Source organism: Blennius ocellaris (genome assembly GCF_963422515.1).
Source record: "Blennius ocellaris genome assembly, chromosome: 8".
Classification (NCBI taxonomy): Eukaryota; Metazoa; Chordata; class Actinopteri; order Blenniiformes; family Blenniidae; genus Blennius; species Blennius ocellaris.
In genome coordinates this window covers 24,401,748-24,416,377 of record NC_137657.1, presented here as the reverse complement: position 1 = coordinate 24,416,377, position 14,630 = coordinate 24,401,748, and the positions used below count along the sequence as shown (strand labels likewise).

Sequence of the window (14,630 nt, the reverse complement as noted above, 5' to 3'; positions counted from 1 at the left end):
CTGTGCCACACTTAGGTCCATGTGATGAGGGAGGTGGCCAACATGGCTCAAGAGAAGCTGGGAGTGTCCTGCGAAGTCATCGACCTACAAACCATCCTTCCCTGGGACACTGAAACTGTGTGCAAGGTAAACACTGATCAGATGCACGCTCACCATCGCGAATACAACCATATGAAGTCACATCGCACACATCTGAAGAAACCCTCAGAAATGAGAAGATTGATGGTTGTGCTACCCAAGTCCAACTGGAGAAGCTTATCTCCTCTATATGGATTCCAAAGTGATTACAGTTCGTTGACTCATTTCAACAATGGTTTTCTATCGCTGGGTTAATCTTCCTGCTGCGTTTGTGTTTATTGTGGTTCAATATGAGGCAATGCTCCCACCGGACAGTCTGGTTCTCTTTTGGGGCTTCACAAACAAGATTCCTTCCACTGGTGGTAAGACTGGACTGCTAGTTTATGCAGCCTCAGCATTATGCAGCCTACGGCAGTCACCAAAACGAAATGTTTAATTTTGAGAAGTCTTTGAGAAAAGGAACTCTGTTTCCAGTGGATTTTTTTTTTTTTTTTTTTTGTTTACTCTGGTTGGGTGCATGGCACAAGACGGTTTGGATAAAAGCGACAGGGAAAGATTCTTTCCTGCTCACCCGAGGCGAGTGTCGGTAGACTAAACCACCAGGAGCCCAGCTGGAGACATGTTTGGAACAGCTCTTTGGAAACCAAAACCGAAGGTGTGAGTTAAGGCAGACCTCAAGGAGCTTCACAGTGGGAGAGGAGCTGTGATTATGCATCATCTTTGCACTCGGGACACCGCTTTTTAAACTGTCCCTGAATATATCGTGAGTTCTCACAAGATATAGTCTAATTTTGCATGTTTATTATCAGATGTTCATGCTCCTCTGGTGAAAAACGTTTTTTTTTTTTTTTCTTTTCTGCGAGCACCATCCTGCTGCTGCCAAGCAAATCTCATAACCAACGGTTAAAGCGCAGGATGAAACTGCGGTAGGAGGGTAGTAATTTAATAGGGAGTCGATTGGAACTGATGGTGGAGACTGCAGTATTGTACTGGCGCAGACCTGCTTTCAGCTCAAAGTGAGCTGAAGTCATTAAAGACTTTTCAGAAGGGGCTGCTCAACGAAATGTGGTCTTTTTTTTTTTTACATTTAAAAATCGTGCCTCGTTAGTAACTACCATGAAATTTGATTGCGTGTTTATGTGCCACTCGTTGGGCCTATTGCCAAACTCGGCACCTCGAGCATGTCAGCGTCTCTTTGTCATTTCTTTCATCCAAACACCTATTAAATATCTTTCAGCTACATAAACCAATTGCCCACAACCCTGAAATACTTGCACACCCTCAGTCTCCGATCCAATTCTTACATGTGAAGTCATTCTTGCATTACCCCGACAGTTTTCAGTGGCCTCCGCTGCCTGCACAGCACCGTAACCGCTTTCTAACCAGGCTATTATCAAATCTCAGGGACAGCTCTCAATTAATTTCAGTCTGAATAATGACTATTATCAGCCAGACTAATGCAGAGGAGCACACATTAAGGGTGTTTATTTGACTGTTTAATCATTCGGAGGCAGACAGGCACATGTCCAGATGTGCATTATTCAGACGGACAGCTTTCGGAGGGACGCATCGTGACAAATAACAGGTCGTGGCATCCACACAAGAGAAATGTACAAATGCACCACTGGGTTTGTGTGATAAACAAAAGGAGATGGAGATATAATGCAGAGATGACCTTCCGTTGTGTGGAGGTAGACGTTTCAACCATCTGTGTGTGACACGTGGCGTGAACTCTGCGCTGCTGCTTCCTCTTTAGTGCTTCTGTGTAAATGTTTTGAGGCATTTTGACACGATGCATTATAGCCGTTTTTGTGTCTACATTTAGTCCGTTTTGAATTTGATGGAATAAATACGAATCTATTGTTCAGCCCCATCAACATAGAGGCATTTTTAGAATGAACGTGTGGCAATACTCAGTCACTGTTGGCCAGAGTTGTTGTATTTGGTGGTCGTTTGTTGCGTACAGCATCGGCTGTGTGAGTCACTGCATTATCTTGAGGTGGAAGACTTATTGGGCAGCTGGTTAATTTTGGCTTTTGTAGGTTTCCCTGTAAAATTCGGATAATTTTGCAGTTATTTTCAATATGTTTGACCAAAAAATATTACCCATAGTACTGTCAAGCAAATATAGAGAAGTTGCACTTTCTGAACCGCACATTTGCATATTTGTATATATTCATATATATATATATATATATATGTATATATATTCATTGTGTGAATGTTATCAATGTGTTCATGCTATTTTCGAAAACAATGTGTCAATGTGAGTGGCAACATTGGCAAACTCCTGTTTTCCTGCTTGCCATACGCTGCACATTTGGGAATAAAATGTACCGTGCAAACATGATCTTAAATCTCTCAGAAAAGTAAATTCTTACAATCCGCAGAAGATCAAAAAGGAAAAACCTCTCAAAGCTCAATGCTTCTGTACAACTTCTGTACAACAAAGAGAAGAGATAAATGCTTAAAATGAGAAACAGGACCATGCATGTCCTCAATAACCCTGCACAGTGGTGCCCTAACTATTGGGTGCTGCACAGCTGCTCTGGCCTGGCAGGACTTGAATAATCTAAATGTTTGACAATCTGCAGGGCAGCCGCCACACAGCCATCCATGAGTTTTGTCATAATGCAACCAACTCATGCAATCCCAGTTTCAGCGGCAGTTAGAAACGGCAATTTAATTAATAAATTTTTTTGCGGGCTGGGAGTGACCCATGTTTATTTTCACTATTGCTTCAGTTAAATCAATTAATTGCTTTGCTTTCATCCAGTGTGATTTAAAAACAGTCAAAATACAGCAAATTTTGACAGCTGCTACATAAGAACAAAGTGTAAGGAAAAGACGGTCAGAAAAAGAAGTTAAATCTGGTAATTGTAGGTTCCACATTTAGTTTTCACCTCAGTTGTGTTATGTTCGTCTTGCTATACTGTATAAAAGTAAACCGAGAAATTATATGGCCAAGTGTGACTACCACAAACTCTCTCCTGTTAAACTTTAGCAACAGGTCCTGAAACATTTTCCTGCTCGTCAAACTGTCTTCTTTTCGAGTGAAATTCATGAACCGTCTGCATTCAGTTTAATTTCCTCAGAGAAAGTGGCTGCGGCCCTGAGACCATTCACAGATAAATAAGCAATAATGAAACACTTTTTCTCCTGACTGACTTTTCATTCTTTTAGATCAGACCATAAGAGCAACATTGTGTGTTATATTACCATTTTCTTTAAATTTGTGAAGTTCTGACCTAGGTTTCTTCATAATATGGTGTGAAAACCTGTTTTACTAACCATAGATTTTTTTTGGACCATGTGCTATTCTCACCTTTAGAGTGGGACCGTCCAAAACATTGTGTGAACTTCCTAATTCAAAAGATTGTCCACCTGGTATCCAGCTTTTCCGGCATTTGCACACCTCTTTTGTGCTGTTTAATAAGCAGCCATCAGAGTGTGAAGACTGCGAGATACACCACAGACACACATCCAGCTACTGGCAGCCAATTAAAATTTTTCATGTCCTGTGACTCACATTTACCACACGTATCTTTCTGTGTGTGTGTGTGTGTGTGTGTGCGTGTTGCGGCGAGGTACAAGCTGCTTTCAAGCTTGGACATATGAGATGAATGAAGAAGGATCCGTCTTTCAAAATGCAAGATCATTAAAGCAGCGCTGTGAAGGAGCATGCCATCTTTCCTTTCCTGAGGGATTCGTTCTGGCAGCCACCAGCTATACTTGGGTCTAAATATATTCAATCCTCTTTTTGTACAAAGGGAGTCATGGTCAGAAATTGCTGTAAAAAGGACAGAAAAAGTGAGTGTATTTTATTCTGCCCCACTGTCTGGAGCCGTCCGGTAAATGTAATAGTCGTTCTTTAAGGGATAAACAAATGGCTGGTTTACGCCTGCCAGACCCACGGCTCAGATGATATGTTGTGGAAAGTCTCCCTGTCTCTCGGCCCGAGTCTACGCCGAGTCGTGTAAAGATGCTCGTGCTTGGAGATCGTCCTCCACTCCAGCCTTTTGACTCCACATAAAGAGAGATGCGTTTGCCTCGTGCAGTCAGGCGGCTTTTATTATTCTTTGTTCATACAGGCATTTTGCCAGCATTTCCATCCACTCTCACACAAGTCCACATCAGACATGTCCAGGCCAAGTCAAACACACTTGGTTTGGACTTGGCCAGTCTGCGCATGTTGTTCCCAGTATTCTCTTGGTACGCCGACGGTGATTCAGCTCCATCCTCAGCTTTTCCAATGTCCAGACATGGCCAGTGAAGATTAAATGTTCATAATAGTTATCGGTTTCTTAACCATGATCTAAGACGTCCTGTCCTGCATGCACCGATTTGGCAGCACCTCATGCAGTCAGGGTATACCATACCGCAAAGTTTCCAATAATAGCTTTAAAATCATGATCATCATCCCATTTTTTACACAATTGAACAGTATCAGACAAATTTGTAAAATATGGTTAGCGTCATCTTCCCAGTCATGCCAAATCTGTCTAAATGTGACCTATACCAGCGTTTTGGTGTCTGCTTGTATTAGTAGCATTTCTGAGGATTTCATGGACAGTTCAGGCTGTCCTTTATGAAATGGCCCCCTCACTAAAAGCATTTTTTTGTTTTTGTTTTTTGCATTTTTGCTGAGGCGTTTAATTCCAGATATGAAACTGAGTTATCTGCGTTTCAATGAAGCTTCAGTTATTGTGTTTATGCACAAAACTTTACAAAAGTATTCGTGTCTCTTGAACGTGGGGGGGGGGGGTCTTGCTCAGGGACCCCCGGTGCATGTTATTGGGAATGGGGGAGGAAACCGGAGTACCCGGAGGGAACCCACACACACACAGGGAGAACATGCAAACTCCCCGGGCCATATTTGAACCCACGACTTTCTTGTTGTGAGGCGAGGGCGCAAACCACTGCGGCCTAATTTTCCTTCCAGTTTACAATCACATGGCACATTGTGTTGGTCAGTCATATAAAATCCCAATAAAACACATTTACATTTGTGGCTGTAATGGGATAAAAGGTGGAAAAGTTCCATGTACTTGAAATTTTTTGAAACCGAGTGCATGTAAAAGTCAAGAAAAAAGGAATCGTAAGCTAAAAATAATAATTTTTTCAGCATCTAATAAAGAGGGAAATTCTACATTTACCTTAAAAAGGCTAAATGCAAAGGAGAGCAGATATGGAAATAATTGAGGTTGTCTGCTTCCAACCAAAGATTGTTCATCTTTAATCTAGCTGTTCTGTTTTCAGAGTCTGAAGAGTTTGTGTGACTTTTCAAATTTGGAAAATGCGTACAATTCCCCCGAAAAGATAAACTGTAATGAGAAAAAATATTTTCCCCGATATCTTAAATGTACTGGAGACAAACCAAGCAGTAGGTGATGACCTCTCAACGTTAAACCACCCAAGAGTGGTAGGATTAAAGCCCCATCCGTTGACTGGCCTGTCCCGGATTAGGCCCTAAATAGGCCTGTTCAAACCACAGTGAACTTGAATTACAGAGGAAAACCCCACCGAAAGGCTCCATCCTCCCTGTGTGCTTGCCATTAATCAAAAAGTCACATAAACAAGCTTTTATTTATTTAATTTTCAGCTTTAGCATGCTCTCGTGGACCGATTGCACCATTTCTCCTCTTGTCCAATCTGATAAGTGTTTCAAACCAAACCGTCACAGCTGCATCCGTGCATCTTAGTCACTTAATGCAATGATGAAATTGTGCTCCGGGCCAAGAGGTTGTCTGCGCAATACTGTTTTTGTTGCAGGTGTTGTGTTGGTATCTACTGGTTACCCAATAAGCCGAAACCCCAGCTTGTTGTTTGGTCTGCCTTTTACTCTCGTACCTCTCTCAGTATTGTCGAGTTCATCTCATCGTGTGATTTTTCTTCTCTTTTTTTTTTTCCTCCTCCTTTTTTTTTCCACCGCAGGGAGTATCTTCGTTCGGGCATGTCTTCTTGGCCTGTCTCTGCTAGCCTATAAAGTTTGCATGTCCCACCTGCTGCTGTAAAACACCCAAACTGTTTACTTTTCAATATCGAATTCTTGCAGCGTATAGGTTTTTTTTCTCCCCCAGTTGACGTCGGCCGCTGCAGCGTTTTCCAACGGCAACAGTTTTCCTTCAGAAAGAGAAAAGGCAATAAAACTGTCAGCGAGTTTGCCATGTCACTGTCTGTCAGTGCTTGTAAGTGTGTGGCCTTGTTTACCCAGCATGCAGCGGTCTGACTGTATGCAATTGATAAATATCGCAATTTATTGACCACTCTCCCTGCGGCACATTTTACACTATATCATAAATGTGTTTATTGGAATTGTTTTAGAATTGACGTTATTTGCTTGATCTGTGAAGAGCAAATGTCCCGTACAAGGAGACCAAGTATGGCTCCATAAAATGTACCATTATGACCACCCAAGATTGGTATTCATTATATTTTATCTGTAGAAGTGCAACTTAAAGTGATTGATTTATGTCTTTGTTTAAAGTTGCACTTTTCAAAAAATTTCCCAATTTATTAATCATTGAATTATTTATTTTATTATGGAGAATCATGTAGTGTAATAAATTCAAGAATACAAAAAACAAACTTGTACCAATGATTTTCTTTGTACAACAACTCCTTTTTCACACAAGAATTTTCAACTACCTTAAAAGAAAAGAAAAACACAAAATATTTTGGATGCATTGGGGGAAACGTAAAGATGAGATGACCATGAGGGAATGGTGCCTTGTTTGTAAAAGAGGCCATTTCATCTCAAGCAAATGCCTGGTTAGAAATAACACATAGTATCAATCTGGGTAGAAGTAATTACATTTTAAATAAAGGAAATTAAATCAGTTGTTGACCACACATACTTCAGGTGTTAATGGAATAATAGTGCTCCTTTAAATTATTAGTAACTCTTGTCTGACCCATCAGTAGCTGCTGAAAGCAACAAAAAAGTTACTTGTAATCAAACTTTTTTACTTAAAAAAAAAACCAAGTAATCTGTGAAGTAACCAAGTTACTTTATGAAGTAGCTAGTAATCAGTCATCAGATTACTTTTTTAAAGGTTACTGTGGCAACACTGCCTGTCATTCACAGTGAATTGAATTTGGCTTGATATTGTGTTTGTTGCTGAACTGTGGATGATCAGAAAAGAAAATTAGAAGCAGCACGAAGCCTCATGTTTTAATCAATAGCTCTTCTGCCTGTGAGTTACAGCTATTGTTCAAGCCTGTCAAGACTTTGACAGGTCAAAGGGATTTTATATCTCCAGACAGGCTTTTTGAAGTGAATCCAAAATTCCGCTAATTCTTTTTAATATTAGAAGTTATTTTGCTGCACTGCTGCGTTCTGGCCATTTTGCGAGCCTCGCCAGCACTGGCCCCTCTGGACATGATTTGGACCGTAGGGTTGTTGTGCTTCCGGTAACAGTTTTCCCCCTGCTCATTGTCTTCTCTTTAAACGTGTGTAAACCTTCCTCCCTCAGTAAATGTCTCTTGGCTCGTGCTCCAGGCGAAGTCTCTGCAGCGACGCTGCCTCCTGGACGCCAGCCCTCGCGGTGATGCAACCCAATTTTCTGAACCTGCTAACCTTTCCTGAAGTCTCATGCACGTGCAGTCACACGAGGACACGCGCAGCGCCGGTATCTGGGGTCGCCAAGCAGATAAATAATGGAGACGTTTCGGGCAACGGCAGGATTTACTGGGTGGCTAATAGAGGAGGAAGAAAGAGAGGCAGGGAGGAGCGCTGTGGGAGGAATGTGCATCAGCATCTGTGCTGATTCTTGGAAGTGAAACAGGTTACGATGAGCGTTCCCAGTGCTCTGGAGGCTGTTGACTCATGGCAGAGATAAGACTTCCTTATCATGGCCCTGCCCCCCCCAAAACACACACACACACACTACCACACGACCACAGACTCTCTCTTAATGGTCTCAAGCTGTAATGTGCATCCCGAGTCGGAGGCAGCAGGTAAACACAGCGCATGGCAGGAGCCCGGAAGCACACAGCACATTCAGTTATGTTCCTTTGTTATCCGCTCAGGTGGAAAAAAAAAAAAAAAAAATAGAAAAACACAAATGGTCCAGAGTGGTGGAGCCGCCAGTGTTTTTCTGCTCTGCACCAAATAAGACATACTGTCCCCATCTTGTCACTATCTTGAAAACTGTGGTTATTGTTTTTAATACAACTCACCATAATGATATAGTGTGAATAATCTGTCCGTTGATGCTGCCTTGAAGAGACTCTAGCAGAGCGGCAGACATTTGGACTGATGGAAAATATTTGCAACCACACATGAAAGAGTTTATATTAAAAGAAAAAAAAAAAGTTGATTGTCTGTATTTATACAAAAGTGATCCTGGCATCCTCTGATGGAAACAGACCTCCGATAATGAATAAAAACAGACCGTTAAACCATAACTTTAAATGCTTATGGTTTATAGAAGAGGCTGGCTGTTGCTTTCATTGGGAAAACAAGAAATATCAACATGCTGACTTTGACCCCCAGTTTCAGTCTCCTCTTCTTGTTTTGGAAAATGTGATCAAATTTGTCTGTTTGACTGTGAGAATAATTGTAACTAAATGAACCCTCAGTTGTATGATCACTTTTCCTCATGGCACTAATCTGCCAGTGTTTTTTCCTCCCAGTTTCCAGTGTTGACACAGGATTGTTCTGCCACATTTGGTCGAGCTTTTTTTAATAACTCTATAATAAACCTGAAGCATTTCACTCCGTTTGCAAGTGACCCTGAGCTCAATTCCTGAAGGAACCATCACCATGATTTCATCTTATTAACCGTTCCTCAACTCAAAGCAGTAGAGGAGAAAAAAGAAAGGGCTTTTTATTAATTCACAGTTCATAAGACAGTCAGCCACACATTCCCTGTCCCGCCACTGCTTTAAGAGGAGACAGAAACCATTGGAAATCTTTTTTTTTTTTTGCTGCGTACAGTTTACCTTTGTTTTTGAAATTGGCAAATTGTGTATTTCCTAAGGCAGCTTCGAGGTGTGCTTCCCTTCAGGTTGAGCAGTCACATAAAAAGTGGCTGTCGCCTTCAGACTGAGTCCCAGTATTGCACTTTTCCTCAGCTTGTCCTCAATGTGGGAGAAGGGTTCATCAACACGACATGTCAGCGCTCGCTGAAGGACAGCAAATGCATTTTACACTCCCCAATAAGATATTCAACCTTGCTGGTCTGGCATTAAAGCTTTTGCTTGCCTCACAGTCGGAGGCCGTGCTGAGCGCACTGTGGAGGTAAGGGCAGGCCTGCACTACAAGTCATACTTCATTGGCTCAGAGTTCATTTACTGTGACGAATGATGGCTTTACTCCAATAAAAAGTATAGAAAATAGAGAGAAACACTCACTTTCACAGAGTCTGTGCCTCGCCTGTCATTCATCTGACCGCACATCACTGGCTACTTAGAGCAGCCTCATTATTCTTGTCGTTCAGCTAAACTCTTGTTGAATTATGAAAACACCTGGCGTTAGTCCAACAGTTCTGCCGCATGGAAATTTGTCGAAGCACTTGCTCTTCATTTTTGTATTCCTGTTAAGTCACCACTACTCTGAGGATGCTGAAAAACACCAATGTTAAGGCGTGTTAATTGTGCATTCTCCAGCACCCGGTGTGTCCGTCCTCCTTGCTTAAGATTTGGAAAAACACACACTTCAAGCAGAGTGAAGAAAGTGATAACACAAACCCGGAGACGTCACTTTCCATTTGGAGTAATTTGACGCGGCCTCGTTCCAGGGCCACACGCTGCCTCCCACGCGCCCTGCCTTTCCATGAAGCTTCCACTGGAAATCACGGCCCGTCCTCTTCGCTCCATTTCCCCATTTTGAAATATAAACGATGAATTTGGAGCGATTCATTCGAACCTCATTATGCTAATCATGGGGAAGAGTAAATCATGGCGACCTGCAGGTGGCCTTTAGCTGGTGAACCGGAGCCGTCTGTTTATTTTTGTGCAGACGAGTGTTTTCACGAAGGACTTGCTTCCACTGTATTCTGTTTATTATTAAAGGCAAAAAGAATACGGAAGGAAATGCTGTGATGATACCGACAAATGGCGGGGTGATACTTTCCGTAAAACAGTGTTGGGGCCAGTTTTATGAGGTTTATATAAATTAAGTCAGGTGTCCTGCAGATCATTTTGTTACTGGAGTTAAGATATATAATTTTTTTCCCCATATTTTTCAGTGCGGTTACAGCACTGCATGTACATTGGTATCAATGAGTGATCTGTATTTAATATTATGTTTTTAGACAGTTTTGCTGTGAATAGCAACAGGAAATGCAATCTACAATTAATTTAATTGTTGAGAAATTTGATTTGATTTGATTTTATATTCTCAATATGTCATTATCCTTATCGGGAAAAATAATACCATATGTAACACTTTGATCTGGACGATCAAACCCCAAAACTACTCAGATTTAGATTTTTTTTGCCCAGTTTTGATGATAAATAGTCACAGCAATTTTATACAGTCAAAGTTGTTTAATTTCTTTTTTCTTTTCCTTTTTAAACAGTCAAAAAAGAAATCGTTCACACCACACACATCAAGTCTCTCCAAACAAACAGTGAATAAATAACAGAACAATATAATCAGGTTGCATGTCCGGAAATGAGTGAGGGAGATCTGAACCAAGGGGGGAAAGAAAATCAATTATGACGTCCAAGAAATCCTTTATAATCAGATGGAACCTCTTCAAATGGGGTTTTGTTTATAGTCTTCTTCGAAGGTAAAGCAGAAACTTAAAAACAAAATGCACAAAGGCAACCAATTTTATACATACATTATTACAGGTTTGTAACTGTATCGATCCACACACACAGCTTGTTGTGGCGACATTTGTGATGTCAAACAATGGAATGGACTTGAATATGCACCCTATTTGTTGCATCACTTAATTGTTTCAGGAAATGTCATTGAACTCCACTCAACCGACTTGATTCTTGAGGTGCAATTTCCTTTATAAAGCTGATTCGTGATTGTATATCACATAGTTTCAAAAAAATAAGCTGTTTAAAGGTGTTTATAACAAGAAAAGAGAAGTAACACTTTGAAAAATTACGCCAGGCACAAAAAGGTTCTCCCTGCTTCCCCACAGTAAAGTTTTGATGAAACATTCTAAATTGATGTTGTTTTTCCCTGATGTCGGAGGTTGTTGGAGCTTCGTGTTGCCCAAAGTTGACACCCAGATCAGCGGCAGACAGAAACTGGCTTTATCTGCTCTGTGGTCTGGACCCAGTCCAGAGAGGGAGCAGGCGGCCAGGCTGGGCTCGTGCCTGTGAATTTCCTTTCAACCGAGGGTCCTCAGCCAGTATCAGCTCACTGGGCGACCACATTATACCCGTAATAGCTACTCTGCTCTCTCTCTCTCACACACACACACACACACACACACACACCACCACACATACTGGAAACAATCAAAGTTAAAAGCAAATATCAGAGGAAGAAAATGCCTGGAGGTTTGGACGCTGTATTCTCATTATTTAAGCTCACGTCTGTAATTACGCTGTTAGCACTTAACTCTGAAAGAAACAAACGACAGGACTTTGCGGGGTGGTGCACGTGTATTTTGGGGTGGTCAAATGGTCCTTTTGCACCCGTGTGTGTTTGTGTCATAACACTGTCGTGCGTTATGCTACAGCAGCAGTTGTATCAGTGGAAAATTACTCATACTGGTTAGTCGCTGATGGATCCAGCCCCTTTTCCATTTTCCCGGTGTTGCGGGTGAAAGCATGGCGTAATGCAAAATAAATGAACAAACTCCTCAACCAACACAGCAATTCCCAGCAGTTGGGCAAATTTATTGACATTAATAAGTTTGTAACAAACATTGCCATTAATGAACGCCATTTCTGGTTTTTCCAGATATTTCTAAGATGTCTCTTCCAACCCCCCCCCCACTTGTCTGTCTGCTACAGACCGCTTTTCCATCCTTCCTGCTGGCAGCAGCTTCAGCTCACATTCCACTGCTCGGCACTAAGGATTTCTCAAATTCTTACCAGTGTCACTAACTGGAGAGAGACGGCCTTTGAATCTGGCAGACCCACGTTGAGGCACATCTAAAAGTCACTCAGACCTTCATATTTTTTCTCAAATACATCATGAGTATTGTTTTCTAGTCGGTAACGTGCGCAGGCTTTCTTCAGCACGCTGGCGTACCAAACGGAGGAAATGATTTCTTTCACAATGTTGACAGTAACTGCCTCAACCCAAACAAAGCAGCTTGAGAACATAATTTATGATGGAGTAATTGTTGGCCGAATTAGATTTTTGGTACTGGTTGATGATGTTGATGGATGCAATGAAAGTTTTGTTGTCATAAAACTATCTCGCTAAAAGCCGACAGCACTTTAAACTGGACGAGCACTTGCTCCTCTGGGCCAGGTTGTCAGTTTTCCATTGGAGAAGGCGGTTTGGTTAAAGAGCCTTGGCCAGAATCGCGGGCAGACTGAGATCATCGAGGTCGTCCCGCAAGCCGATAACGAGATTGAGCCGAAAAAAAAGTGTCTGAAGTCACAAGGACAAGGAGACTTCCAAAATACAGCACACGAGATGTTCTCTTACCCAGGGATTTTCCTGCTTATTCAGAATCATCTATAAATCTCCTAACCAGTTACATAAAGTGGAAACGAACCAAAAAGTGGTATTTATTTTCTTCCTTCCTCAACAAGTTTTATATTTTTTTCTCTTCACATCAGCTTCGCAGATGAACAGAACTGTTCAAACACCATAAATTCCAATTATTCCAGCTCTTGAGTTTATTTTGCTAGACTTTCTCTTTATCATTACTGGATGTTCATTGACTGTGTTTTCTCTCAAAAGCTTTGCTACATTTTTGGCTGTACTTCACAGTACAGTTTCGCCAGCTTAATACTCAAATTCTTAATGACAAGTTTTCTTACAGTTCCTGTGAAATTTGTTTCTGTAAGGAATCATAAACTCCCGTGCTCAATGCTGTGTTTGCCCGTTACCAACAGGAAAACACTTGCTGTTTAAGTTGGTATCATATATGCATTTCAGATTATACGCATTCTGTGGGTAGATCCTTTCACACATGGCACCAAAAATCTTCGAGCAAGTGTATAACCTGAAGAATCCTTTGACCGAACCAGGATTTGAATGGTCGTCACCACTCTGCTGACCACTCTATATAATGATCACTTTGAATTATAGAAGCCTAACTTTGATATTTATGTATCATGATGTGCATGACCACATATTTTTCTGTTTGATGTCACACCAAGTGAAACCAAAGCTGAGACGAGTCATATAGATACCGAACATGTGCTCAAAGCAAAATGTGTTGACAGAAGAAGCTGATCGCTTCCAGTGGTAACAATGAAAGGACACAAACACAATCTGAATTAATTTGTCATGTGCTCCACAAATGGTGTCTTTCTAGTTCAAAAGAGCTTTGTTTGTTTTTCTGGCATCATTGACGATGATCTCAGCCTCGGACTCGATGATCTTGGTGCACCTGCCTGACGCGCAGCTCACGTACAGTAATTGTGGCCGGCGGAAGAAATAGTTCTGGCCAGCCCATGAGGAAATCCTGGAAAAAGTTCAATAAGGTTGTTCTGTGATGATGGCGAAACGGACATCTATCTATTGACGTGCACTATTAATTATAATTCCTGATTATGTAAAGCTTCACGTCGTCTATGTCTTTTGCATATCCATCAACTTATGAGCAAAGCTGCCATTATGAAAGCAGATTGCTATGTGGGGCCAGAACATCTGTTGCTCGACTTATTGTTGTTCTGAAGATTATTTGTTTTGGAAGACAGATCAGGCATGTCTTTCATGGCAATGAATAATCTTTTCTATCTCGAGGGTCTCAAAGAATATTCAAAAAACTAAATGTTGACAGTGTTTATTCTTATGCTGTAGTTTTCTTGTCCAAACCAAAGTTGGGGAAGAAAAAAAGGTTTGCACTCAGGTCTGGTTCACTTCCACATAGGACCAAGTAAACCAAACACACATCAAGCCTATGATAAACAAGGAGACGGTGTTCCTGAAGATTGTCGTGTTTTGTGTTTGGTCTGTTTACAAGCTCTCATGCTGCCTTCATATTTCCATCAGGCCTCAATCGATCTGCATCAGAGTTGTTCTTTGCAGGCATGCAGGGGCTTTTCAATAGGACGAAGTGGAATTGTTTGGTGTGCACCAGGGTGCAGATGGTCGCGTTCACACTCGCTCTCATACAGCAATCTTAGGGGTGCTTGTTCTCAGTTTGTATGCGACAAATACTTTCTATTTAAACAGTTTCTTGATTGCCCACAACTGTATCAAACTGTTTGGTTTTTTTCTTTGAAAATACATCCTAGATTCCTGGTGAAAAGTTGAGTGTTTATTACCAAATAATGTATGGTTCTTATGGTTATGCAGGACTGTCACCATATTGAATTGGCTATCTTGTTGCAGAGATTTAAGGTGTAGATTTCTTGTAATGTGGTGTATCATGTGTTGGTTTGGGGATGCTTTTACCACCAGCAGCCTCACCTGTTTTTATTTACACCCTACATTTTTCAAACATTGG

The 14,630-nt window shown here is 41.4% G+C and overlaps 1 protein-coding gene across 1 annotated transcript in view; it reads left to right on the top strand.

Moving 5' to 3' along the window:
* Positions 1 to 14,630, top strand: part of bckdhb (branched chain keto acid dehydrogenase E1 subunit beta) — a 61,139-nt gene that overhangs the window by 21,512 nt on the left and 24,997 nt on the right. The window contains exon 8 of the mRNA XM_080501185.1: positions 16 to 126. Coding sequence (XP_080357311.1) covers positions 16 to 126 — 111 coding nt within the window. The remainder of the gene's footprint in view (positions 1 to 15; positions 127 to 14,630) is intronic.